Genomic DNA, 26,168 nt, shown 5'->3' on the forward strand with positions numbered 1-26,168 from the left:
TCCACTTGAATAACTGATGTATTTATTTTCTTATATACACTTAAATATGGCACATCTGACAGTAGTTGTACAATAAACACAAAATGATAATCAAAGCTGAACAGTAGATCAAATAACTCAGTGCTGAACCTATTAGAAGCCAAATCCTGTACACTGAATTTCTGAAGAAAGTTTTACCCAGGAGCTGCATTAGCTAAGGATTCAGAGGCTAAGATTATCAAGTCTCAATTTCTGAACGACTGGCTGGAGACTGTGACTCTATTTCCAATACAGTTTCATCTTCCATAATGTAACATTAAACTGCTACTTTCCAATCTTTCTTCCATGTAGCCAGAAATTCATCAGCTGTTGTTACCTCTTAGAGAGCAATTACCAGTGTCCCAGAGGATTCACTTGCCGTTAGTGATTACTCTAATAAATAAATGCAGACTGGATTAATTCTGCTATTAATGTGGAAGATGTTCATGTTTACTATTGTTTGAAAGTCAGTGACAGCTACTTTGCAAGCAGTGGATTTTCAAAGAATAGGGAAGCTCAGTCAAGGAGTTTCTCTGCTTTGGGACCCATGAGAACCTCTCTTCTCCTTTGGACAGCGACAATGCCTGGAACAGACTGGTTTGGCAGTTGGGCATGTTCTGGGTTGGGATGGACATCTGTCTTCACAACTGTTTGATTAAGGAGAAAGAATACAAAAGACAAAAGCATTTTAATATAAAAATTCTTCACTGTCAAATTCCTCAAATTTTTCATCATTTAACACTGCAATGCTCCCTACACACTGTTTGGAAAGGTGTTGACATCCTACAACAGAGGGAGACAAGAATTTGCTGCCTCGCAATTTCTGTCTACAGCAACATGTCTTGCAGTGGTCCATTTGTCCACATTCACAACTTAAGTGATGCTTTCCTTTCTTGAGACCAGTGAAGTCCTGAGGGTTAGCACTGGAAAGTGCTGCCCTTGGACTCTGAAAAGCAGCTGATCTCGCTTCATGGTTCAGCTTTGCTCCTCCAGAAATACTGCATGGAAGTCTGGCATTAAGGTATCCTGCATCCAGGTTACAGGAATTTCTAGAAGCCAAATTCATGTAAACAAGTGATTACATTGCTCCCCTCCCACCTATCTGAAACATATAAATAACCAATTTTTTCATGCTCAGTTTTAGCTCTGCTAATTGTTTTAGCTATTTTTATACTTTCTATTTTGTGTTTGTCCTTGTTGTCAAAGTTGAACCTGAAGATGCAAATGTTAATTCTTCCACAGCATCTTCCCTGTGAATGAACCTATGAAATCACTGGGAATGAACCCTCTGGGGATCACTCAGTGAGCTACAGCTCTGCCAAGGTACCCAGGGAAACTGGATGCTGACTATCCTTATATAAACTTTGAGACTAAGCTGCTGCATGCTCCTGGGCCTCTACATGGGACCAAAGCTTTCTGAAAAATTTAAAATTTAATTAATCCATAAGGGCATTTTCTATCTGAGATTTGACACAGAAACCTCAAAACTAATAATACAAACAGATTAGGGAAATTCATGGAGCATAGTAGCCCCAGAACCATTTTCCTGCTTCTCAGTGGAGTCAGAGCTGGTTGAGTAGATTTATATGTGTACAAAATTGCATTAGGTTTAGAAAATTACTTGCTCTGAGGACAAACTGGATAAGGAATGTTCTGTGTGCTCCGTGTGCAAATTTAGGGAGCCTTTGTCCCTAACCATCCATGAGATTGCCTTCAGCTGGCACAGAGAACAGCTGGCACAGGATGGGTCCTGCCTACCTACAAAACTGTATCTCATTGCAAAAACTAATACCAGTTGTAGTACAGTTTTAATCATCATTCCCTAAAAATTAGCAAAAAAAAAAAGGTAGTAAGTATTGACACTTGAATAACAGCCTTGTCCGGATTTCTTAAAAATACAAACAAACTTTGGAGTCCTTTTATACTATAAGTACTACTACTATTATTATTATTATTATTATTATTATTATTATTATTATTATTATTATTATTATTATTATTATTATTATTATTATTATTATTATTATTATTATTATTATTATTATTATCTCCCTAACTTCAGCAAGGCTTTTTATCCCAAGTGTACCTCCCAGCCAATTAAACACTTGCATCTCTAATTCAGCTCTTGCAGTGTAGACTCTGAATGGCAAGGATCACTTACCTGCAGGTTTCAGCATGAAATATCTTGTGTTTTAGGGCACAGCTCTCCTGGCTCTCCCTACACAAATAGCAGCTGCAGTTCTCTTTACTTTGAAAGAAATCTGTGGGACACTTATGTCTACAGATGCATTCACAATTTTCTTCATCAAATTCCATATGTTGTCCACACATAGCCAGCTCAGCAAGAGAAGGGAGTCCTGCAAAAGCACATACATCTTTTAGCAGTAAGCTTTACATGGATAAATCCTGCTTTTGAAGAGACTCTGTATGTTCTATATTCATTAGGACTCACACATGTACTTTCTGATAGATTCTAGACTTCACAATTTCTGTTGCAACTTCCTGTGCAGAATAGGACTCAAGAGGGTTGTGCTGATTATTTCACTTTATTCTAATTTTGCTATTTCTTGTGGGTTGAACTTAGCACAAAAAAAAATTTTGGGAGATGTATATTGCAAGAGCCTAGTGTTATGCTTTGGAATGCACAAATATTTACTGGACAGGAAGTTTTAAAAAGATAATATCAAAAGGATTTAGTCTTTAGTTTTAGGATTTAGGATTTGTACCCGTGACAAAAAGGCACATCCATGCAAACTACCACACCCATCACATGTGTACTTCACTACACAGTCCCTGCAGAATTTTTTTAGCAGTAATGCTATGTCTACTATGGGGCAAGCTGGCCTAGCACTTCAACTAGGAGCACATTCATATTTGTCAAAGATGAAAGAAAATACCTCGTTTCAGAAAAAAAGCCAGAACAGCCAAGGGAACTCACTGTCTAATATCTTCCCTGAAAATGCACATCTGGAGCACAATATGAAGCTAATCCTAGCAAAAAGGGAACACATTTTGTGAAAGCTTTATTAAAATGCAAGCAGCACATCCCTGGTTAAAGGTCATGGCATATAAGGTGTCATTGGGAAGGTAATTTCCTGTAGCTTTACAATTAGCTCTTGGATATAACCTATGGAATGTGAAATGTAACCTGCACCTCTACCATCTGATCCCTGAGCTCAGTGGCCAGCAAAGGCTTGCACCTTACTTGAAAGAAATTTTCATTATTATTTTCTCAGTGATGAAAAACCAGTATCTCAACAGAGTAAAACCTAAGGCCTATTGAAAGCAAGGAGGGAGTCTGCCCAAAATTCTTGGAAGACAAACCCTTCCCTTTGGGTGATAAAACCTGGCATGTGTGAAGTGGTGTTGAGTGTTTCAATCTCACTTTGTTTCAACATCAAAGACAGTTTTAAGTTATTTTGTCCCAGCCACTTGCCAAACACAATGTACTTCAGAGAATGGTATTTTTGTGAGGAAGTATTGAGTGTATGTCAACAAAAGCCATAATTGCCTTTGTTGCAAGCCACAGATTTTAATGCTCCAAGCTGACTATACAAAAGACTCTGAGTTTAGAGGGCTCTGGCTATTCTCAGTCCTTCAGACTCAGGCTAAAATAGAGTACTCATCTTTTCTGGACTGAAAAGTCTAACTTGTGTTTGATTGCCTAACCTGATGGGCAGAGGATCTTATCCAGAGTGAGAAAAGATCCAACAGAAACCACTATGCAAATTATTTCTTGCTTATTAACATTAGGAGAATTAATTAACATACTGATTGCAGTAGACCAGTTTATGAGGTTATTTAGCTTTATTTTAGTTTGCTAGTCTAGGAATTGCTCACCAGATTGAATGGTTTATTCTTTCTCTTGCTGAATATAGCTTAAAGCACAAAGGCAAGGTTTCCTTCTCTGTTTCCTCTAGTGCTATGATTGTGTTATTTTAACCAATACAATTTACTGAGAAAAACAATTTTTAAAAACTTTACACAGGACTTGAAGAAAAATTTATTTCTCTTAATATTTATTGCAAACAAGTATGTTTAGGCGTACACAATTATCACCCAGAATATTTCCTGCAATTTTCTTTGACAAATTAAAATTTTACAGGAGAAGCAGAGGAAGAAAGGCAGTTACTATTCTTCCATAAATTTTATCCTTTTCCATTTCCTTCCACAGAGCTGAAGAAGTATACACACATGCTCCTGAGTATGTAGGGTATATCTGTTTGAAGGATTCCTGAATAACTTAGGATTATCATTAAAAGTACTCAAGTATTTTGAAAAGTTATATAATTTTTTGCACTGACAACAGGTAATGTGCAGGACTGGTTTTTTTTATCTTATTGCTTATTAATTACTTTCTTAAAAACTAAAGATAAAATAATTATAAAAAGAAAGTACCTGCCCCATGCAATGTATTCTAGTGCATTTTTTCTATAGTTGAGAAGATTTCCTAATGCTCGTCATAGAATTTAAGGCACGTGTGAAATAAAAATTTGCACAGGGTGCCTACTTCACAAAATCTTATAAATACTTTCCTAGGTCTTACTCAGGTTGCTGATACAGAGAGAGTAAAACATTCAAGCAAAAAAAAAAAAAAAAACCAAAAACATGAGATGAGGGGAAGCACATATGTGTGTTTATTTTCAGGCGAGTTTCCACACCATAATCCAAGTCTATCTAGGGATGTGGAATAAAAACTTTAACTCTCTCAATGTAAAAAAAGTGAGAAGACCAGAATGAGAGACAAAGAGCTTGGAGAGAGTATGCAAAAGTGTCTCTTTGTCATTCCATCTTTACCTTCTCGTCTGTTGGAGTGCTGTGTGTCTATAACACATTCACATTTGTCACTATCCCAGATCCATCCATTATGGCAAAATTTGTTGGTAAAGGGGCATCTAGAAGAAAAAGAAATTGAGATAGGAATTTAAAAAAAAGATAATTAGGGGCATCAGAGTAGCCTTTTGGCAAAATGAGCTGCTGGTGTGCTGGGTCTGCCACCTGTCCCACTGAAGGCCTGGCATTACAGTGTGCATTGCTGCTGCAAACAGACGGAACGGGGTCTGGGTGCCTCTGATGACAGGGGGGAGCTCTCTGGCTCCAAGTGACACAGGAAGGAAGTTTAGCACCTATTTCAGATACAGCCTTAGGAAAAAGCTACAGTTTTGCAGCTCCACTTTGCCATGAAACAGCTTTACCCCAGGCAGGGTGGTCTTTGTCCTGCAGTATTCATGTTGTGTAGCTTTACTGAATTTTGCTATGCTGGCAGGAGGTTCAGTTCCAGTTTAATTTGCCCATGCTCATGGATGCACAGGAGACTGTTTCAGTGTCAGAGGAACAGATTGACTTTCAGACCCTTTGCTCTGGGGGGGAAACTCACAAACTGAAAAAAGACTGAGGTTCTTCTGTATTTGTCAAGAAAGAGGATTCAAAGTGGCCAGCAGGCTGAGGGAGAGCTGGAGTGGCTTTGCTGAAATGACACCTCTCACTACCCCAATGTGCAGCTCAAGGGCAGTGATGGGGACCAAATGCCAAATGCAGGGCTTGACAGAGATTTTCGAGCTGACTTCCAGTGAGTCACTCAAGCTATTTCAGTTTCTAGAGTTTTTGTTAATTTATGTAGCCTTTTCTCACCAGGAGTAATTGTATTTTATACCACATTTTGGAGTGAGATGTGAGGTCACTTTTCTCCCGCCCACGAGCCCAAGAGATGCAAACCAAGACTGGATCAAAAAGTGAAAAGCCAAGATTCACATTGATTCTGACCCAACGTGCCATAAAGTGTGACAGAGGGCTTTAGCTTGAGCACTCAGTGTGCCCTGACTAAATAATGCACGAGCAGAGCTGCTGTGTCAGGCTGAAAACATTTGTGCACACATTCACAAATACCTCCAGTGGAGCACAGTGCCAATATGAGCACTTTGAGTCCCTGCTAAAGAACCTAAAAATCTTAGTGACTCCAGATGCTGCTGAACTGGCCATCAGTTTGTTGGATTCTGATGATCATTCACTTAAAATTGACATGGTTTGGGTGAATTTTCTAACCCTGAGTGATAAGCAAGTTATTCAGAAAACCTGTCGGGAAAACAGAACGAGAAGGGACCATTATAACATGCAAATCGGGACAAAACAATTTCAGTGTGTGTAGAAGTTTGCAAAGGAGGGAACTTACCCATCTTCCTCTGGGTACTGGACAGACCTTCGTATGATGGTGTACTGCTGGCGCTGGGTGGTTGATGTGCACTTACAGGCCGTGTGATTGGCAATTTTGATGGGCACAGGCTCAGGAACACTTGTCAAGGGAACCGAGATCTCAAAGAGCTAGATGGCACAAATAACATTTATTTTTCAGCTTCCATTCTACAGTTAATAGTTAATTAATAATTACAATTTTAAAGAAAAATCTTGTATTCCTTTCCACCATTTCCCACCCAGCTCTTATCTGGAGATAGTTACCATACAGAAGAGCACTGAGGGTTTTGAAGAGTAAGCAATGCCCATCAAGGTAGGAACTTGCCAAAATGGGCATCCTAGTGCTGTATTACAGCTATTAAACCCCCAAGACTACTCAAAATTATTTGCAAGCAAACACAAAAACCTCTTTTGGATGCTAGGGCAAAATGGGAAAGAGGTAGGTATTGAGAACTTTGGTTTTGGTTGTACCATCAGTTGAGTCTCTACTACTTACAGAGACCTATTTAACTGTCCTTGGGTATAATCACAGTATGCATCTTTAGGGACCTAACTTAACCTCCACACCCTCCTCAGAGAGGGAAGAAACAGGAGTAAATAGAGGAAAGTTAATTCTGCTGCAGCTGGGTTTCTGCAGGGAATCATCCTGGAACTGTCTCTCTGTTGACTACAGCAGGAGCTGAAGGAGCAGAGCAGCCTGCTTTCAGTGCATCCAGATTATTGCGTGATCTCTGAGTGGGCTTGAGGAGGCTCTGGTTCCTTGGGCAGCTCTGTGTAGGAGCTGTTGAAGGGATCCACACTCCCTCTGCCCCTCAAATCAGCTTCCTTCCCATGGAAACCAAAGCGTTGGGCACATCTTGGTGTGCCAGCCTGTCCTGGCTTAAAGCTGCATCCACCTGCAGGGACTAAGTATTCCTGAGCAGACTGCTCAGGCATTAAAACTTACATGTTGCAGTGTCTAACTAGGTGGCACCAGTAGCCTCCAGTTGATATTTTATACCAAGGAAAAAAATCCTCTCACTAATATGGGAATATGGAAATAATTCCATTAGATGAATAAATCTGGACTGATGGTGGTGTATCCAGAAATGGAACTTAGCTGGGGACTTTGGAGTGAATGCTTATTTTGAAGGATGCTAAAGGAATGTTACACTCTGCAAAATTGCAGTTTTTCAACACACTTATGAACTGCTGCTCAAAAGACACATAAATAAATAAATACTTCTTAGCCTGACCTAGCTCCCTGAGCTGATCAGATGTCTTTTGTGTGTGGCCAACAGCTCATAACAGCTTTCCCCTTCTGGTGTGAAATGAAAGCAACTAATGAGCATTGACGCAAGAAGGACAGGCCCTGATTTATTTTACTCCAGCTATATTCCAGTACAACCAGACACAGTGGAATTACATTCCAACAAACACAAAATAAATACAGAAGTGAATTGGACCTGTTCCCCATAAGGGCTTCAATTTTCTTTTTGAAACAATTGCCCTTGATCTTTATTATGATTTAAAAAAAAGGCTTTTTCCTAAGTACAATTTCATTTATTACGCCAAGTGAAATAGGAATGCACAAGATGAAGGTTTATCAAAGAGGACTAGTGCCATGAGCTTCATCTGTGGGTATGAATCATAGAATCATAGAAAGGCTTGGTTGGAAGGGACCTTAAAGATCAGTTCCAACCCCTTACCCCCTCCCATGGGCAGGGGGGCCACCCACTAGACCAGATTGCTGATGAATGATGGATGGTTTCATCCACAGGGTGGATTGAAAGTACTAAAGTTGGAGCTCTGCTCAGTCACCCATTGGAGCAAGATATCTCTGTACATAGCCTCTAGTGGGAGTCTGCAGAAAGAAGCTGTCTGGCTACTCTATGCTCAGTTTTTGGGACTGCTCATTAAAACTTGGGTATTGCCTGTTGCACCCATTTAAGAATTGACTTCTGGTTTGTGCCTCTCTTTCCCTAAGAGGTGTGTGAACTGGGACATTCAGATCCTGAGGCATGCTAATTAAGAGCATCTGGTCTCTCCTCATGAATATGTCTCCTCTTTTGGCTTGCAAAATTGCACATCCAAAATTATTAGCCAGCCTTCTTGGCACAGATGAGAATGTTGAAGTGCAGAGGCCCAACACAACAAAATTTCCTGGGCTTAAACCTTGGATACAGAGGATTCCCAGGAGACAATGATCTCAAGGGGTCCCCAGTCCAAGTGACAGTATTTTAAAGAAGAATCTAACCTCTGATCATCATGAGCCTGCAGTCACTTTCTCAGGACCTGATTTTCCATCTCTACGCCTATATAAACAATTTTTAATAATGCAACATGGATGTAAAATGCTATTGTACACTCCTGCATTCACTCCACATGGATAAAGAATTAATTCTTCTGTTTGTTATGATAGCGCAGACAGATCTTTCATAACAGGATCTCAGAAACCAAACATCCTCCTTCCCCTCCCTTTTTGGTGAGCCAGGGTAAAAAGAAAACAGATGAATAGCCTCATTTACCGTTTTCGACACGTAAGTTGTACTTGTATTCATGCAGCTGAGACTCTCCTCGTTGCAGCAGCCTCCACATCTGAACACATTCACACAGGGAGGCTTGAAAAATTTGTTGGTTGTTGTACCCAGTTCTTTGGCAACTTCCACACAGGTTTCCCTTGGCACACACTGAGTCTTTTGCCATTCTTCATCTATGACTGGAGAAAACAGCATTTTTATGAGCAATCATGGCAAATCTAAACCTCTTGATTAGTGAAGCAGAAGCATTATATAAATAAAAAGGAAGTGCTGGCAGGCCATTTGCACTTACTTGGATCAATTTGCACTTATTTGGATCAATCTAAGGACCAAAGGGACTCTGAGTGCAAAATTATCCCAGTAACTTACACCAGCTGCACCGGCAGAGAGGTTGTTGCATTTATCTGCCTTTAGCTTTCAACGCAAATGAGCAAAATCTCTGTTAATTCCAGCAGATCAGGTAGAGCTGCATTGATTTCCCCAGCTCCACAGTGTCTGTCTGGCCAGGCTGCCCCACACCCTGTTCCCCCTTGCTCCTGGGTAGCCTTCCTTATTTTCACTTTATCCTCTCTCTGAGCGCACCCCAGCACGGACTCAGCAGGGCCCGGGCCTTGGTGCAAAAGCACATTAATGACTAGCAGATTCTGGTCAGAGGGTTTGAGTGCTCCTGGTGGATGTCAGCCAGAGAGCACAGTTTCCAAAATGCCCAGTGAAATCCAAGACAAACAGTCTCACACCTCAGCACCACCAGGGGGTTCAGGCTGAATAACAGCAATATGAATTCGAGCGTGAGTCATCTGTTCAGAACACTGTGGCATCTTTCAGGTTCTGAATTGCTGTAGACTAGTAGACTGGGCTTGACTGATTTGTCAAATTCTGACTGTGAGAAGGAATAATGCATTAACTGCCTGAGCCAGACAGAGAAAAAAGTGACATTTATCTAATAAACATAATACAGTCTTGAGTTTTCTCAGGAGGTGTCTCTCCTTTTTTTTGCCTTTTGCTTACTTGATTCAAGTTATGGAATTGCTCACGAGTCATCAATGCTTATGCTTTAAGTTCTTCTTAAAATGATGAAAAACATTTTTCTTCTTTACCCTTTACATCAGGCTTATGAAAGATGAAAAGCAACTTTTAAACTATAAAAAAAAAAGGTCTCTCTTCCAGCACAGTCCACCTCCCTACTATTGTAAAAGAAGTTCCTACATTTACAGAGAAGTTCTGAGAAAAAAGAAATCTTGGAATACTTTTAACCTACAAGCTATTCCTCACCTTCAGGTGAAGATCTGTTTTTCTCATTCCTGAATTTCCTTTTGTTATTTTTAACTTTTTCTTCAACTGACTTTGTATATTTAAATAATTTTGTTTATTCCTGAGAAGTCCTTCAACATGGTTGATTTGCTCAATTTTTCAGTCATGCAGAGAGTACAAGAAATAAGATTTTGATGTCTGAATTGTGAAAAAGAGGCATAAATTAAGAGAAGAATAATCATTAAAATTAATAGAATTTTCTAGAGTAATGTTAGTTCTATCAAAACACCAATCTAATCCTAACATTAAAATAGAAAATAAAGTGTTTGCCAAGCTCATTAATGTATGTGCATGTAATCACTTCAGATGTCACTTCAATGAGCACAAGCAGTGATGACCTTTCAGCTGCACACACCCTCACTTTATTAACCACTTCTTTAGCAGAAGGGCTGCTACAGGAACTGGCTGCCAAGCAACCGAGTGTCACAGCTTGTTCATCTTGTCACCCTGGTCATTTCTGAGACCAGGCACAGAGCAGTTTCTGAGAAATTTGTCCGTGATACAGTCTCCAGCTTGAAAGTGCTGCAGTCCTTAGAGACTGAGCAGCTCAGGGGAGACTGTGGTTTGGTGAAGTGACACAGACTTTCAGTGAATTCATTGTTAAAGCTTTAGAAAGGAGGAACAAAGTCCTGAATTTTCCCTGATGGAATTTGGAGTGCTGTGGAAGATACTCTAGTGAAACAATGATAAATCTTGACCCAGCGTTCTCATCAAAATATTTTATTAAAACAAAACAGATGCACTTGGCAGAAAGGTCACTGTTTAATGACTGGAAAGGGTGTGGGAAAGAAATACATGTTTATGGGCCTGTGGTTTTTTAAAGGAGCTTTAGTACCTTGAACATATTAATATATTAGAACAAAAGTACTTGCTGTCCTGGAGTAATTCCACTTTGAATGGAAGAATGGCCAGCCCCAATGGGCTTTTTTTAACTTGAATTTCAGCACCTTGACTTTTAATGAGAAAGCTGACATCTCTGTGTCTGAATTTAGACTTTCAAAGGGAAAATAGCAAGCAACTTAATAGCAGTTCCAAGCAGAAAACTTGGAACAGCTATTAAGAAAACTTTATCAATATGACCATAGTAAAATAGAACCATAGAACATTTTGGTTGGGAAGGGACCTTAAAGATCATCAAATTCCAACCCCTCTGCTGTGGGCAGGAACATCTTCCTCCAGACCAGGATGCTCAATATTCAATCCATCCAGGCCCTGAACACCTCCAGGGATGTGTCATCCACAGCTTCTCTGGGCAACCTAATATCTAATCTAAACTTACCCTCTTTTAGGTTCACTACATGCCCTTGGGAAAAGCCTCTCTCCAGTTGTCTTGCAGCTGGAGATACTAGCTTAGATTCCCTCTTAGATACTGGAAGGCTGCAATTAGATCTCCATGGAGCCTTCTCTTCTCCAGGCTGAACAGCCCCAACTCTCTTAGCCTGACTTCACAGGAGAGGTGCTCAAGCCCTGTGACCATCTCAAATAATTCACAGCACACTAAATGTCATAGTGACCTTATTATCTGAACAATATTTATGCTATAAATATTGAGTCACACTATTCTGCCATTGAAAAATGCCCATTTCAATGTTCCCTGCTTCAGTAACATTTAATAACATCTCCTTTTGTCATGCTGTTTTGACAAAAGGGATGTTTTAGTTTTGCAGAAATGTTGGTGTTTTGGTGTTCACTAAATGAGCAACAGTGAGTAGAGCATTACACCACTTGACTCTGGTTACTACTAATAACTATGGATTTTTAATGGTTTTGAGTAGAATTACAAGGGTATGTAAGCAAAATGTTTATCACTATTAAAAGCTGTCTTAATTGTTCTTCATGTGTGTATTTGTTTTAACTTTTTTTCTGTACAAAATTTCTGTGAAAAGCCATGCCTGTGATATGAAAATCCTCTTCAGACAGCCACTTGTATACACATTTCTGTGTTGTGGCTCAGAGAAGCAATTTAAGGCCTTTCTTCAGACATAATTTAGCTGAGTAATGGTGTGTGAATGTGGCTGGGGTTGTTGTAAAAGTGGTATTGGAACAGGATCAGTAATATCTGATTTCCCAAAAGGAAAGTGATATGACAATATCACAGCAGGATAAAGACAACAAAGATTATCTCAGCCTGTCCTTCATTAGGATACAGTTTAGCTTTGCTGTAGGATGTCCATTTGCTGGACCAAAATATAGTAACTGATCCTTTGTTTTTCATCCATGAATATGTAATTCCTCTTGAGCATCACAGCTACAAGGAGCAATATTCAGACTTGCTCCAGATGGAAGGAGTAGGTTGTGATTCTCCAGTTTTAGTTTCTGGTTGGTTGCCTCGAGGTCTTTTCTCTGGAGAAACTTCCCCAAACAGATCAAGGTTAGGGCAATGCCTTCTTTCTCTCAGTTCCCACCCAGACTCTGCTGCTGGTGCAGTGCCTTATATCATAAAAAATGGATTTCTATGCCTGCAGTAAAGTTTATTCATTTCTGCCTGCAAGCAGGTTCTGAGATGAAGCACAGTGCTGCTCTCCAGCCCCTTATCCAGTCATTCTGACCTGGTTTTTGTACATTGACTTCTCTTTCTTTTGTGCACTGACAAATCCCTGAACACTACATCTTCCCTTTGGAGAGCATGCAGAGAAAATAAGCCTGATTTGGCCACATGACAGGGAGGTGTACTCAGGCTGTTGTCTGAAACCTTTTTATACAAAGTAATTTTGAAATGAAAAAGAAATGCCCTGTTGTTTCTAGTATGGGTATATTATAGGAAAACCCTCACCTCCTTCACAGTTTACTGCACAAGAATCAGGGAGGGGCCTTGAAGCTGAGCTCAGACTTGGCCACAAACCTGCACCTACCTTTCAGTGTGTCAATATCATAGAAAGCAGCAGCAAATCTGGTGGAGCGATGGGAAGCAGAGCGGGAGTCCAGGTTGGCCAGGCTCTTCAGCTTTAGCCTGCATTTCCACAGCTTCCAGTCCTCAGAGTGAGTGATGTGGAGCAGCTCTTCCAGGCTGGATGCTCTCCTGATCTGCTGTTCTGAGCGCTCCAGTGCTGACAGAGATGTCCTCTGGAAGGAAAGGGGAGGTCAGAAAGGCAGCACTTACAGCCTGTGCCTAGCACAGCACGTGGAGCACTTGCACCAAAGGGCAGCACATTACTGAGGACATCTGAGTGTGCCTGGGAAAACAACAGCACACAGAGCTGCCCCAGGCCTTGAGAGTGCCCAGCACCAGACTTATCTGCAGGATTTGTGCCCACAGAGGTTGGGAAGGCGAGATTCCCACTTCTTCACCCTCTTCATCACAGCCCTCAGAACTATTTGACAAATGGAGACTGTACTGTGTCCCTGGCAGACATCACTGCAGTGCCAGAGGGAATCCCAGGTCATCCTACAGGGAACCTGGATCAGTTCAGCTGATCAGCCCAGCCCATGTGCCTCTGCAACAAGCTGCCTTGGGTACCAAAACTCTGCTTCCAGCCAAGAGACACCACTGCAGGGGCAGCTGGAAGCTGCACAAAGTATAAGGGCCCATCCATGTGGCAGGCAAGCACATCATCCAACATGCTGCAAGGTGCAGGATGCATCTGCCATCTCCCATTGTGACTCCACTTGGGCCCTGCCCATGTCCAGCCTCAGAGCTGTGCCTGTATAGCAGCATTAGCACAGTCATTGCATTTTCCACCTGCGTGATGCTCCTGACCATTCTGCTTCCATTGGAGAAAGTGCCCTACAAAGACATGTACCATCAGTTTGCAGTTAATATTCACTTTAAAAATAAGTGTTTAACACTTCATATTGCTCAGCATCCTGTAACAATAGTGCTTTCTTTGGCTGCTGCTTTCTGTGTTTGTGCCTTTATCAAGGCACTGAGTATTTATTTCCACTGACTCACCAGATCTGCTGAAAGCAGTCTCCAACACAAGTAAGAGGTTATCTTTGTAAATGTCTGTGTTGCACTGAGCTGGTGCTCTCTTAGCTGTACTCTCTGGTCATACAGTGAACTGTATTTTTTGACTGGCAAACAAAGGGCTGCAGTGCCAGCTGTCACAAATAAAATTTCATTTCTTTAAAGCAAAGCTGTAGCACAAGAGGCTGTCCATGAGGTGTGCAGCAGACAGCAGCCTGAGCCAGTAGTGAGTGCTCTGTGTAGGGCTGGGGAAGGAGTGAGGGAAAGGGCCACCTCTAACAGGAAGATTTTTAGATGAGGTCTGAAATCCAAGCACTGAGTGCATCTGTTACTTGTTATAAAGACATCTGTGGCATTTAGTTTGCAACTAAATGTTGCAGTACAGATGTTAGCCTGTACACATGGGCCAAGTTAATTTTTGGGTAATTACCTTTCACTGACCTAAAATTCCTTAAGTAGTTAACTCAGAAAAAGTTGTTTGCTCTCCTTTTATGCCGTACAGAACATTATATTGTGCTTTAGCAAGTTGCCATATTTCATAATAGAGATGGCTGCTTCATAGGTGAATGATTTCTCATGCATTTCATATGTGGTAAAAACTAGAAACCCCATCTCAATACTTATGAACAAATAGCTCAGAAGGAATGTGAATACTTAGCACCAGTAACTGAATTTCTAGACAGTTTTACAAACAAGATACCCAGAATTTTGCTGATCCAGGAAAGCTGAAATTCAGCTTGAGGTCAATGCGTCAAGACTTATTTGTTTTAAGAACCACAGCTTATGTTCCCATTCTCTCCCATTCACAAACTGTCTCCTTGGTCTTGCAAAACATGCAAGTGTAGGACCAGAACTGGCATGGTAATGGGACCAAAGACATCAAAACTGAACTCTATTAAGCATTAACTTTTTTCCTCTCTCTTTGCGGTACAAAAGAATATTGTAGCTGAATCAGCATCCAACACTTCTAAACTAGACTTAATTTACAGAGAACCTGTAAAATGAGATGATAGCATTCTGGAACTTGGAAGATATACCCCTGCACTTCTTGTAAAAGTCAGCAGTTTGGGATGACTAGCTTCTCAATTTCTCTTACTCCTATATCAAGAGGTTTTATTAATCATAGAATTGTTAAGGTTGGAAAAGACCTCTGAGATCATCAAGTCCAACCATCAACCCAACACCACCCCTGTGTTCACCACTAAACCAATCCCTGATTATTAGATGAGCAAAGTATGAGCTTGCCTAAGCTATTCAGCCCTATTGCCCCTTCTCTCACCATGTTTCCCAACACCTATCCGAGCTCTGCAGCTTGATGGGATTGCCTGTTGCCTACCATGATAACACAAGAATAATTGTATTCCTGCTTCTTCTATTTCTTATATTCTTCCCAGAGGGAACACATTTCACAGCTGACTTTTTAACTTCTTCCCTATCCAGTAGAGAATTTCCTGGCACCCTTTCCCATAACAATAGCACTACAGAGATAAGGATGGTCTTTGTCTCTGGGCATTGCTGACACTAGGCAAGATGGTGAGCTGAAAGCACTGCTGGTGTCTAAGGGAGGTCTGGATCTCAAGTAGTTATAGGATTTTACAGCGGGGACACCTATTTTGTTAATGAGCTGGTTGCCCTCCTGAGTTCCTTCTGTAGCACAGACAGAGAAATATAGACACTTTTAGAGCATGATTCATTTGAAATTAGACTGAAAGTCTTTTTTTTGGGTGACCAGGAGGGCCAGGCTCACCAGATCACAAGAGGTATCAGTATGGTAGATTTTGGTCAAGCATATCTCAACACAGCTATCTGGGATATAAAACATCTGAAGAGAAGCACCAAATTTTGTTCCAATCTTGCTAAGTGTCAAAACAGGAACAGTGAAAAGCCCCTTATGTGTTTCTTTTGATTTATTTGAGACTACTACAATGCTCTTATCTAAAACCTTGTTCTAAAAGCTTGCTAGATAAGCCACTAGGAGGACATCCTCATTGTAATACATATTGACTGCAGAGTTGGCTGCCCACAACTTTAAAGCATTGAAAAGTAAAAGCTTAAAAAATGAAAAGTGTAGAAGGTGCATCAGCTCCATCAGCAGGACAAAGCCCTACAGCCTGAACTGCTTCTGCTGGCCATGCTCTTCCTACAGCACAGCTGCACCAAGTAGATCATTGTCATCAAATCTTTCCAAAGTGTTCAATTCTGGTCATACTATTTTGAAAAGGACAGCACCAAATAAAAACACAGAACTTATTACAGTCTCAGATTATACCATGGATGAAGTGCCATAGGGCACCACACAGGTCTGGAGACTTCTTTCATTTACTGCTGTTTAAATTCAAGTTCTGTTTAGATACAGACATACGGTGGCTGACTGAAAAGACCTACTTAGAAGAGTGCAGCTTTGGACAGAAAAGTGAATAAATCTTTCAAAATATGAAAATGGAGGAGGGTGTTAGATTCAACAGAGTCCCAAACTTTCCTGCCATTTGATTTAGGACTTTATGCCCTCTCACTTTGATAGCAAGTGGAAAGTAGTTAAAACCAGCATTTGAACAGAGGGGAGCTCTTCACTCAGCCACAGAGCAGAGGAAAGATACAAAGATGACAGACTGGCATTTCACTGACATTTCTGGGAGATCCAGCTCCTCACAAAAAGCAAAAGAGGAACAGAACCATTGATAGCTTCCCCTGACTGTAGCCATCTGCACATGCTGTTTCCCACTTTTCAGATATCCCTACCTCCCTTTTTCAGTCTTTCCCTGATGACTACATTCCTTCCTTCCAGGTTCCCTTCCCATTCTCCACTCTGCTCTCAACATCTTGAACTGCTTGGATCCCACTGTGCTTTGATATTGTTTATTTTCACTGCTTTCCCCATATTCTGCTAGGAGGGAGTCTAGTGAAACCTATCTCAGGCTGAGCTGCTCAGCCTCCTAGTCTAGAGGAACATCACTTTTTTTCCCTTCCACGCCCCATCCAACTTTCCTTCACATTGACACAGATTTTAGTAGTCAGCTGAGGTGAGCTGTCACCATTGTGGAAGTTGTTGGTTGTAATGGTTGCAACAAAGATGTGGAGCAGAACTTCACTGCACTTGGCATGTACACATATGGAGCAAAGCCATGAACTCCGGCCCCAGAAACCTTAAAACATGCATTAAGAGTTGGGAGAAAAACAAATTAGACAAGGGGTCTTTGGGAAAGGACCATGGCAATGCCATTTCCATGCTCCCAAATGAAAAAATTACCTCTGGAGCCATATTACTGGAAAGCTCCTAAACTTTCAGTACCCATCAATGTACAGCCCATAGTCCACCAGAGACATAATGCTATTCCCTGTGAGAAATAGTTGAGCAGAATTTATCAATAACAAATATCAAAGTAGTAGGTTTAAGTAAATCATTCTCATCTCCTCAGCTTTCTGCAGCTATTAGTGTAATTTTTCTAAGTGTCTTATCAAAAAACAGATCCCATACCCCAAAATAAAAACCAGATTCCTAATTTACTGAAGTCACATGTTTTTCAAAACACTGACCTCTCATATGTTCCAAAATTATTCTTCAATTCAAAGAGGAATATCTGTTTTCCTCTATTTTGGCAATGAACAATCATCAGGAAATGATAACACGAGTTACCATTGTGATTTTTGGATAATTACAACTCTTGTCCTTCCAAAAGAAACCATAATGGGCTATCTATCTTTTTCCCAGTAATCTCAGATGCCAGAAAAACCCTAAAAGTAGTCAGCACTGGAAAGGAACAAGAGAAAAAGCAGTGATACATTCAGTGGCCTTTCCCACCTTGGACACTGACTAAAATCAGCCACTGAGTTCATTTCCCCACTGATTTATGCTAGTCCAATGTTTGGCTTATGCATCATGTCATACAAATGCACAATCCCACAGACAGCCTGCCCTGTTCAAACTGGGCTCTTTCTTGACTATTAGTATTGACCATACCCTATCAGGGGCTGCAGCTCTGCAGTTTGCATCTCTTCTCCATCCTTGACAAATTCCTAATTTCCTGCTTAGGAAAAATAAATCAAAATCATGTCTAAGAAAGCCAGCAGAACCTATCTTTGAAGAACTCTTTTTGTTTTTTCCTTGACATGTGCTGCTCTTTTCAGCAGCATTAACAATGTGTTTCAAGAGCTCCTGGAGGTATTTTGAACAACAGAGGAAAGATGTGGAGTACAACAGTCAAAAAAAGGCCTGCTAAGGTCCTAAATTTATTTGAGGACCTATAGCATAAAAACAAATGAGGTTGTATTTAAGAAAACACATGCATGAATGATCTGCATTGATGTAGATGAATAATACTTAGTGTGCATGGGAAGGCAAAAATAAAAATTGATAGAAATTTATATTTTGCTCAATCTGCCTGCATTTCACTCTGTACTCAAGCATGCTCACAGACCCAAGAAATACATCCTGAAAGCTTTACACATGATTACTTTCCTTAAGGCCCAGCCTCACAGTCTTTCTCTACAATAGGACATAAACCTCTGCTTAAAGCTAAACACATGTAAGAATTCTTCTGACAAGGAATGTTTTTCTGAGTTAGGGTCACAGACACTGTCGTGGCAAGTGCTGCATAAATACCAATGGAAATTTTCAGCATTACCACTGTGTCTGGGGCCAGGACAAATGATTAAGGAACCTCTTGATAACCTTGCATTGTTTTATGATCCATCCCCTCAGCAGCTAAGCAATAGAAAGAAGGTAACAGATTTATCTTGCCAGTAAAAGCAGATTGTAGCTGCATAGCACAGTGATGATTCTCTTAATGCCATTGTATCGAAACTTGGTCAAACAGGCTTTAGATAAGGTCAGACTAAAGCTTTCAAAATTAACCAGTCTGGGGGGTGGAAGTTTTGTCTCATAATGAGGGCACCTGAACACAAAGAGTGCTGGCAGCATGTGAGCACATTTGAACCCTTATGCCAGCATTGTGTGCTTTATGCAGCTGCAGCAACTGCATTCAGGTCAAGAGAAGTTATGTAGAAGACAAAGACTTGATGCCAGAATTCACCTAACCAGAAAGTGAATTCTCCCTGTTCCAGTGCTGCCTGAAGGCTAATCTCAGAACTAGATTCAAACCAGTTTAAATACTAGGTAGATGATTCATCACCACAAGAAAATACCAAGGAATTTTGCTTCTATGCATGCTACACCTGAAAACAACCACCTTTTCTCTTCCATGATGCATTCCCCAAGGTGATTTTACAGTGTATAAACTGATTATAGCTGCAGGCTCATCTTGTGGAGATAGAGTGCCTACAGCTCCCTGCCACCCCACAATTTTCAAAAATAAAAAATAATCTGATTCTATGGTTCTATTCACCTGAATGAATATGAACTATTTATCTGAGACTCCTCTCATAGATAATGGAGAAAAATAGGGCCACTAGGTGAACATTCATCCCATTCTAAAGCCTGTTGAATTATCTGTGCCTCCAAAATGCCTCTTCACTGATGCTGAAGAATGAACTGGCAGATCACCAGCTTAGCTGTAGTGAGGAGACTGAATCCCACCCAGCTGAGAGTAGTCAAATGAGATTAAATAACCTCTCCTAATCAAAAGCACAAGCAATTTATGAGGTACACAGATATAACCATCCAGGAAGTGCAGCTGCAGCAGGGTCAGAAGGGCCTGGGACTGGCAGGAAAAAGCACTCCATTCCCTGCCCCAAAGCCATGGTGCAGTTGCCCAGCCATGCTGTGGCTCCCAGCACACAGACTGTGAGCTGATGTGGCCAAGGAACTGCAAGGGAGATCCCATGGAAAAGTTTGGTTCTCTCTTGGCAGGAAAATGCCAAGCAGCTCCTGCCATTATGATGCCAACACAAAGAACTACATTTTCCTGGTAAGAATGATAAGCTTGTGTGGAGATTGTGCAGTAAGAAGAACTCTCTTGAGGGTTTTCATCATTATTAGTAGTATTTTTAGCATTATTGTGTCTCCTATCAGTTTGGAGTCAGGTAAAAACACAGAATGAAGAGATGATAGCTAACCTGGTGTCTATAGCCAAAGCAAAATATATGAGAAAAGAGAGGAAGGCACTCATCCAAAGGGAGTACCAAGGAAACACAGAAGATATCACTCAGTGTGAAGAGCCATGATTTTTAGGTAGCAGGGGCTCAACCACTGCCAAATTTTATCATAACAAATATTGTCTATAATACAGCATCTTGTACCCTTGGGGTGTTGCATAACAGGAAATAAAACACTGAGAAAATCTTCTGCAGTTTGAAAACATGAGGCTTGGAGGAGTGACTTACTGCCCTATCAAAAGCAACTGCAGCACCCCATAAATATCCATCATGAGGCATCTAACCCTGCCACGTGTCTGACACATATTAGCATGCAGTAATTTTATCATCACTTTGTATTTCATTTCCAAGGAGAGAAAGAGCGTTTACTTTTCAACAGCTCCAGTAAAATCATACTTTTGATTCTCTGTCAGCTATGAACTTCTGATATATGAACTTGCATCCCTGGCTATATTCCCTCTGGAAGCATCAGTGTACGTTATTAGTGTATAAATAAGCTATTTTTAATTATAGTGAACATGACCATAGAGAGACAAAACAATTAGATATTTTGACTTCCTACTAAAATTATTCTCTGGAACATGGTGGGCTTGTCATGGGATTTTTAAGTGGCTATTACAGTCTTTGTTATCTCAAAAGCATGGATGAAATTTCAGGAGCATGCAGTACTTCAAAATATTGTAAACAAATACTTAAATATCTTCTAAAAATGTTTCATCTCTCTCAGTGCACTGCCTTGTCCAGACTGAACATCCATTTGATCATCACTGTTACAGCATTAATAACCCGAAAGGGCGTTCTGTTTATAGTGGGGACAAGTTTGGGCCCTGCAAGACAAATTTCCAGCTGTCACTTTTTAAAGAGGGCTTTTTCTCCAGTGAGAGCTATATTGAAAGCATGCAGCTGTATTGTCCAAGTATATAGCAAAAAAATACACAAAGGGATGGAACTTCTTCCCTGAAAAAGCTCAAGGACTGAAGAACAGGAGCAGGAAAGTTTTGCTTCCCTCACCCACAATCTGTGCAAAACCTCTCTGCAGTCTGCCTTGAGAGTTAGAGAGTGTTGCCTGGGCAGTGCATCCTCTCAGGAGAGGGTGACTGTGACCACAGCACTCCATCCTGAGCTCCTGTGTGCCACGGCTGCTGGAAGAGAAGCTGCATAGAGCCCTGGCCTGTAAGAGGAGCAGTGTAGAGTTCTACTGTGCCACAGCACACAAAGAAGGACTGACAGACATGTCACTTGTGGGTTGGGGAGGAACAAAAAATGGTCCAACTTACAGTCTGGCCAGGTGTTCTCTGAGGGGGCAGAGGGCTGACAGGGGGACATTGACCTGAGGCTGTCCCATTTTTCACTGATCTATTTGTGATGTTTGAGGGCCTCTTCTGCTAAAACCCTGCCAGCACATCGTCTGACAGACACAACACCAGAGGAGGAGGAAGCTCGAGACTGCTCCACCTCATGTTCAGTGTGGTAAAAGGCTCCCTCCAGATATTTCTTCTTGAGAGTCTGTCTTCTTGGTCTCCAGTTTAACTTCCACTGAAGAAGGAGACCTAATTACCCATTTTCTAAACTTGGTGGTCAAGGTGATGATAAAACAGCTTCTACTTTAGCTGAAGATTATATGTTTTCACAAGTAAATCATATTAACTTCTCTGGGGCTTCAAGAGAACAGCTGTTTTATATTTTGAATGGCCTTTTAACTAGAATAGATCTTTTGTAGTGTTACAGCAAACAAATCAGACTTCTTGCACTTTAGTAGCATGCTTACATTATAAAAATCCTTGGAGATGAGATATTTTGGTTGCTGTATTCTCTCTTGAATAAACCAAAATATTGAAAGAAAATAACTTAAAACATCAGAACTGGTCATGTTTTTCTGGAAGCACGAATCTCAGAATATTCATATAATTTTATATATATATTTACACACATATACTATCAGCAGAGACTGATAGTATTTTATCAAAATACCTCTCAGAACTATATACTTTTAGCCAGTTAGATCTTTACACCAAATTGAGGCACTTTTCTTTCAGCCAGTAAACATTTTGAGTATCAGCTTTGTCACTCTCATTTAAGAGATGCTTCTTCCCACAGCCAGGTCTTTTGGCTCTCATAGGAAACATCCTCCAATTGTGATTTTGAAGGTAACAACATCCACTGTGCATCAGCTTGCTGGCAGTAATGGAAAAGCTGCAGTGGTGTATTGTGGCTACATTTCTCTTCACAGAGAAAAGAAAGACACAACTTCCCAAGGATATTTCTGGGATTCACATTCTCTGAACCTCAGAGAAAGAAAAAACAATTCTTATCTCAATTTCTGCTCCTCTTGTTGTTCACAAGTGGAACGCATTGTGGAAGATTGTTTACCTGAAGGGAATTGGTAACTGGATTCTGGTGTGAGTGTTGTGATTTGGTGACCAATTGAATCCTGTGTGTGTTGAGAATATTGGCTGACAGTCATGAGATTCTGTGCAGTGGAGTTGAGTTGGGTGCTTGTGCAGATTCAGTTGAGATTCAGTGTAATATAATATAGAATAATATAGTATAATAAAGTAATGAATTGGCCTTCTGATATCAGTGGAGTCAGATGCATCATTTCTCCCTGCCACAGGGGTCACCTTGTTTCCGACAGTATTTGAAAGGAAATATTTGGTCTGCTAAGTTATGGATTTTCTTCCTGTTCAAGCCTAGTCAACTACATTGAGAGTTCACCTTTAGGTCCTTCCTGCAGTGATCAGGCAAAGTACATTCATTTGGTAACTGAAAAAACACAGATGATCTGTCATAAATGTCCAGTGTGGTAACTCACCGGTATATCCTAAGTTCTGCTGACAGCTTTGGGAGTCTAAAAGTACATTTTCTGAGCTTCTGCTTATAAGCTTGTTCAGATGTCTTGCATTGCTGCAATGTGTTGGGGCAGATGTGCTGCTCAAGAGAGAGCTCAGCTAGAACATTATCACTTCACTGTACACCAGGTTAGGTGCTGGCCCAACACTATGACAGGGTGCACACATCAAAAATAGCATCTTAAATGTGTTTACAAAGAGCGTGTCCAGGCTGTAGTCACTGTCTCTTGATATTTGCCCATTCTTTGGAAGTCACTGGGGTTTGGAGAGTGAGTTTGGAATGGCTCAGTAACAGAGACCTGCATGAAATCAGATGACTATGTGTTCTTTTAATATTTGAAAATATTATTTAATATTATTTAAAGGGTCCTTCAGTTAGTGCTTTCATTGTTTTTTGGGCTTTCCCCAAGACACTTTAATAAATGTTTTGGAGGTATGGCTAGCCAATTGGACAGCTGGGTTTCAAAATGTCATTCACAAAGCAAAGCTATTGCCAACACTGGATGAACTTATGTTACCCCAATCACACGCACACATTTTCCTGGAATTGTAGTTTTTCTTGAGTAATATTTCCCTAGCAATTCAGAAAAGTATCCTAACATGGTTTCTGAGTCATGCTGCTAATTAAAGTGAGAAGTTTTGCCTGTCTTTGTGGCACATTCCCTGTGTGCAAAGTGACATATGATACAGTAACATGATGCAACTTTTTTGCAATTCACGGTGACTCAGATAGAATTCCCTGCCCAGTGCAGCCGGTGACCGTGCGCTGTCAGACCCAGCTCAGCCCGATTCCCATGAAAGCACGGCTCAGGAAAACCCATCCTGACGGTGAGCGGGGTGCTCACCCCTTTCCAAAGCCATTCACGCGGTGCCCACACTGGGTTGCCACATCCCAGGAGTCCAGCTCCACGCTGTTTGTGCTCAGTAGGATTTTGTGGAAGCACAGGGACCCTAGATGGCGTCCTACCACCAGCTGAGTGCTCGCACACCTTAACTCACATTTGGGCAAAAAACACAAAAATACTCAGCTGTCCTTCACAAAGCAAGGAAGCTGAATTTTTCTTAATGCAAGAAAGCCAAAATAGCCTGTGCTGTTCTTCTGCTGTTCATTGGTGCAGAAGCCCGTGTATCACTCTTTCACCAGTATGTTAAAAAAAATTCTGTTTGGTCTTCCCATAGGCAAAGGGGTTCTGTGCAGCTATAGTGGGGGCACTCAGCATTTTGTTTGCATTCCTCAAATCCCAGCAAGATGTATGATGATTTGCAAAGCATGCTGGGGAGGTAGGAAGCAGGTGGAGAAGTAGATAAGGGAATGGCACATAGTGAGAGGAATGAGAAATTTCTCAGGAATAAGTGTTTCTGTAGGAAAGTTACCATATCAGATTTACTTCCCTGCAGCAGCATAGCTCAGGTCATTTTCCCCCCTCAGCAGGATGGTCTCAAAGCCAAGTCCAAGAAAGGGCAAAGGCCAGTTTTGGAACTGGAGTTAGGTGCTCTGAGAGAAAGGCCTAAAAGAGTCACAGATCCCACTGTGTGAAAACTATAAAATATATAACTTTTATTGAGCAGGAATTAGAATAAAGAAGTTATCACCTACAAAAACTGTACCTCATTTATTTTTCTCAAATGCCAGTATGGTGTCCCCAGGAGATGAGACCCAAGTAAACCTTGTCTGGAATAGCAGCAGTGTTGATCAGAATGAAAACTGCAGACACCATGGCAGAGCTCTCACCAGCAGAGTTTGCACCAGTTTTTCTTTCCTGTTTTCAGGCAGATCTTTTCTCTGCTTGCCCCCTGTGGGAGCCTACATTGATCCCACCACACCATTGGTTATAAACAACAAAAATGCCTGTGGGGAGAAAGCACCAGTACACTGCAGAAACAGAAACAAGCAACACTTGCTGAGCCTGAGCTGATGGCTTGTTTTGGTTGCTTTCAGATCACCAAAATTATGGCCCACTGCCCTCTGAACCTGCCTTCTTGCCTCCCCTTGGTCCCACAGACTTTAAGATGTGAGCTGCAACTGATGGCAAAGTTTAATTAGTGCTTAATTTCAAACAGCTGATAATTTGGTCTCTCAAATGCTGCATCTGAATAATCTACACAGCCTGGTGTACTTTTCCAAGCTCTGCTCTGTCCTCAGACATTAAAATCCTAGCTGAGATGGACTGGATTGGATCAGCAGCTGGGAGGGATTTTTTTGTTCTTTCTCATGAGCGAGAGCTGTTCTTGATAAAGTAGCAGTGTGTTAGTAGTTGCCTTTCCAAATTGATAAGAGCCAAGGACGGATGCTCTGTGGCATGAAAACAATACAGGATTGTTCTGTTTGCCTTCAGTGCACCTTGTCAAGACAGTAGCAGATAAGGCAGAACAAATTGGCTTTCCTCACAACTTCCCTGCTAGCTTCTCCCTTCTGAAGGAAAAGCACAATCATTTCTGAAGCAATGCTGTAAGTAAATTTTTGCACATTTTTGGCTCATTGTGCCTATCAGAGATGATAATCACAGAGAATCAAAAGCAGCAGAAAAAACTGGGAGAATTAAATACTTCTGAAAACCACAATCTCATAATATTTGTTTAGAAGTGTTTCCTAACTTTGAAAGGAAGCTGGATTTGAGGATGAAAAGCCCAGTTTAAACAGAGAAATTGTTCCCAATGACATTTCAAGTTCCGTTTTCTAGCAGTTGAGCACTTCGCTGGAATTTCAGGAGTTGCCTTTGAGGAAGAGATCCCATGACACAGACTATTGTTAGAAGCTAACTGTTCTAGAAACTGAGCAACATTTGCTAGCAGATTGTAGAAAGCTGTGAAGATCTGTCTGATAACCAGTGTCAGTTGTAATTACAGAGACAAAAGCTTACAGCCAGCTCTGCTGCTCAGGTTTCCTCACAGAGCTCTGTTTCAGTTGTACAGACAGACAGACTGCAGCTGGCTCTAGGAAAGGAGATGTAAAGAGCTTCCTGATCTCTTCTGCATGGTATGATGGCTCTCCAGTACTTCCATGCCTTCCCAAGGGCAAGGCATTCTCCACTGAGGTGGTCCAGGCCTCAGGAGCGTGGGGAAGTGCTGCTTCCCTCTCCCCAATGGACAAGGACTCTGCACCAGCTGTGTTTGGAGAGTGCAGCTCACAGGGACAGTAGGAGATGAAGAAGATCTGTTTGAGCAAGAGCGACCACAGAAGGCTTGAACAATGTTTAGTGCAGAAGTAGAAAAGATTTAGCTGTGGAAAAGGAGTGCAAGTAGCAGAGAGCAGCCGTGTTTACCTCCCAGCTAAGCCCACCCTTGGTCTTTTGATCAGAAAGCCGCTTTGTAGCTCAGAGACAGTCC

General features: G+C 41.2%; 1 protein-coding gene across 1 annotated transcript in view; it reads right to left on the reverse strand.

Moving 5' to 3' along the window:
• Window positions 1–26,168, reverse strand: part of VEGFD (vascular endothelial growth factor D) — a 30,784-nt gene continuing 4,616 nt past the window's right edge. The window contains exons 2-7 of the mRNA XM_059466955.1: window positions 12,890–13,100; window positions 8,715–8,905; window positions 6,188–6,336; window positions 4,816–4,913; window positions 2,180–2,375; window positions 1–665 (exon numbers count right to left, since the gene is read on the reverse strand). Of these exons, the coding sequence (XP_059322938.1) occupies window positions 539–665; window positions 2,180–2,375; window positions 4,816–4,913; window positions 6,188–6,336; window positions 8,715–8,905; window positions 12,890–13,100 (972 nt within the window). The 3' untranslated portion in view covers window positions 1–538. The remainder of the gene's footprint in view (window positions 666–2,179; window positions 2,376–4,815; window positions 4,914–6,187; window positions 6,337–8,714; window positions 8,906–12,889; window positions 13,101–26,168) is intronic.

The sequence above is a fragment of the Ammospiza nelsoni genome, chromosome 2 (genome assembly GCF_027579445.1).
Source record: "Ammospiza nelsoni isolate bAmmNel1 chromosome 2, bAmmNel1.pri, whole genome shotgun sequence".
NCBI classification, from domain to species: Eukaryota; Metazoa; Chordata; class Aves; order Passeriformes; family Passerellidae; genus Ammospiza; species Ammospiza nelsoni.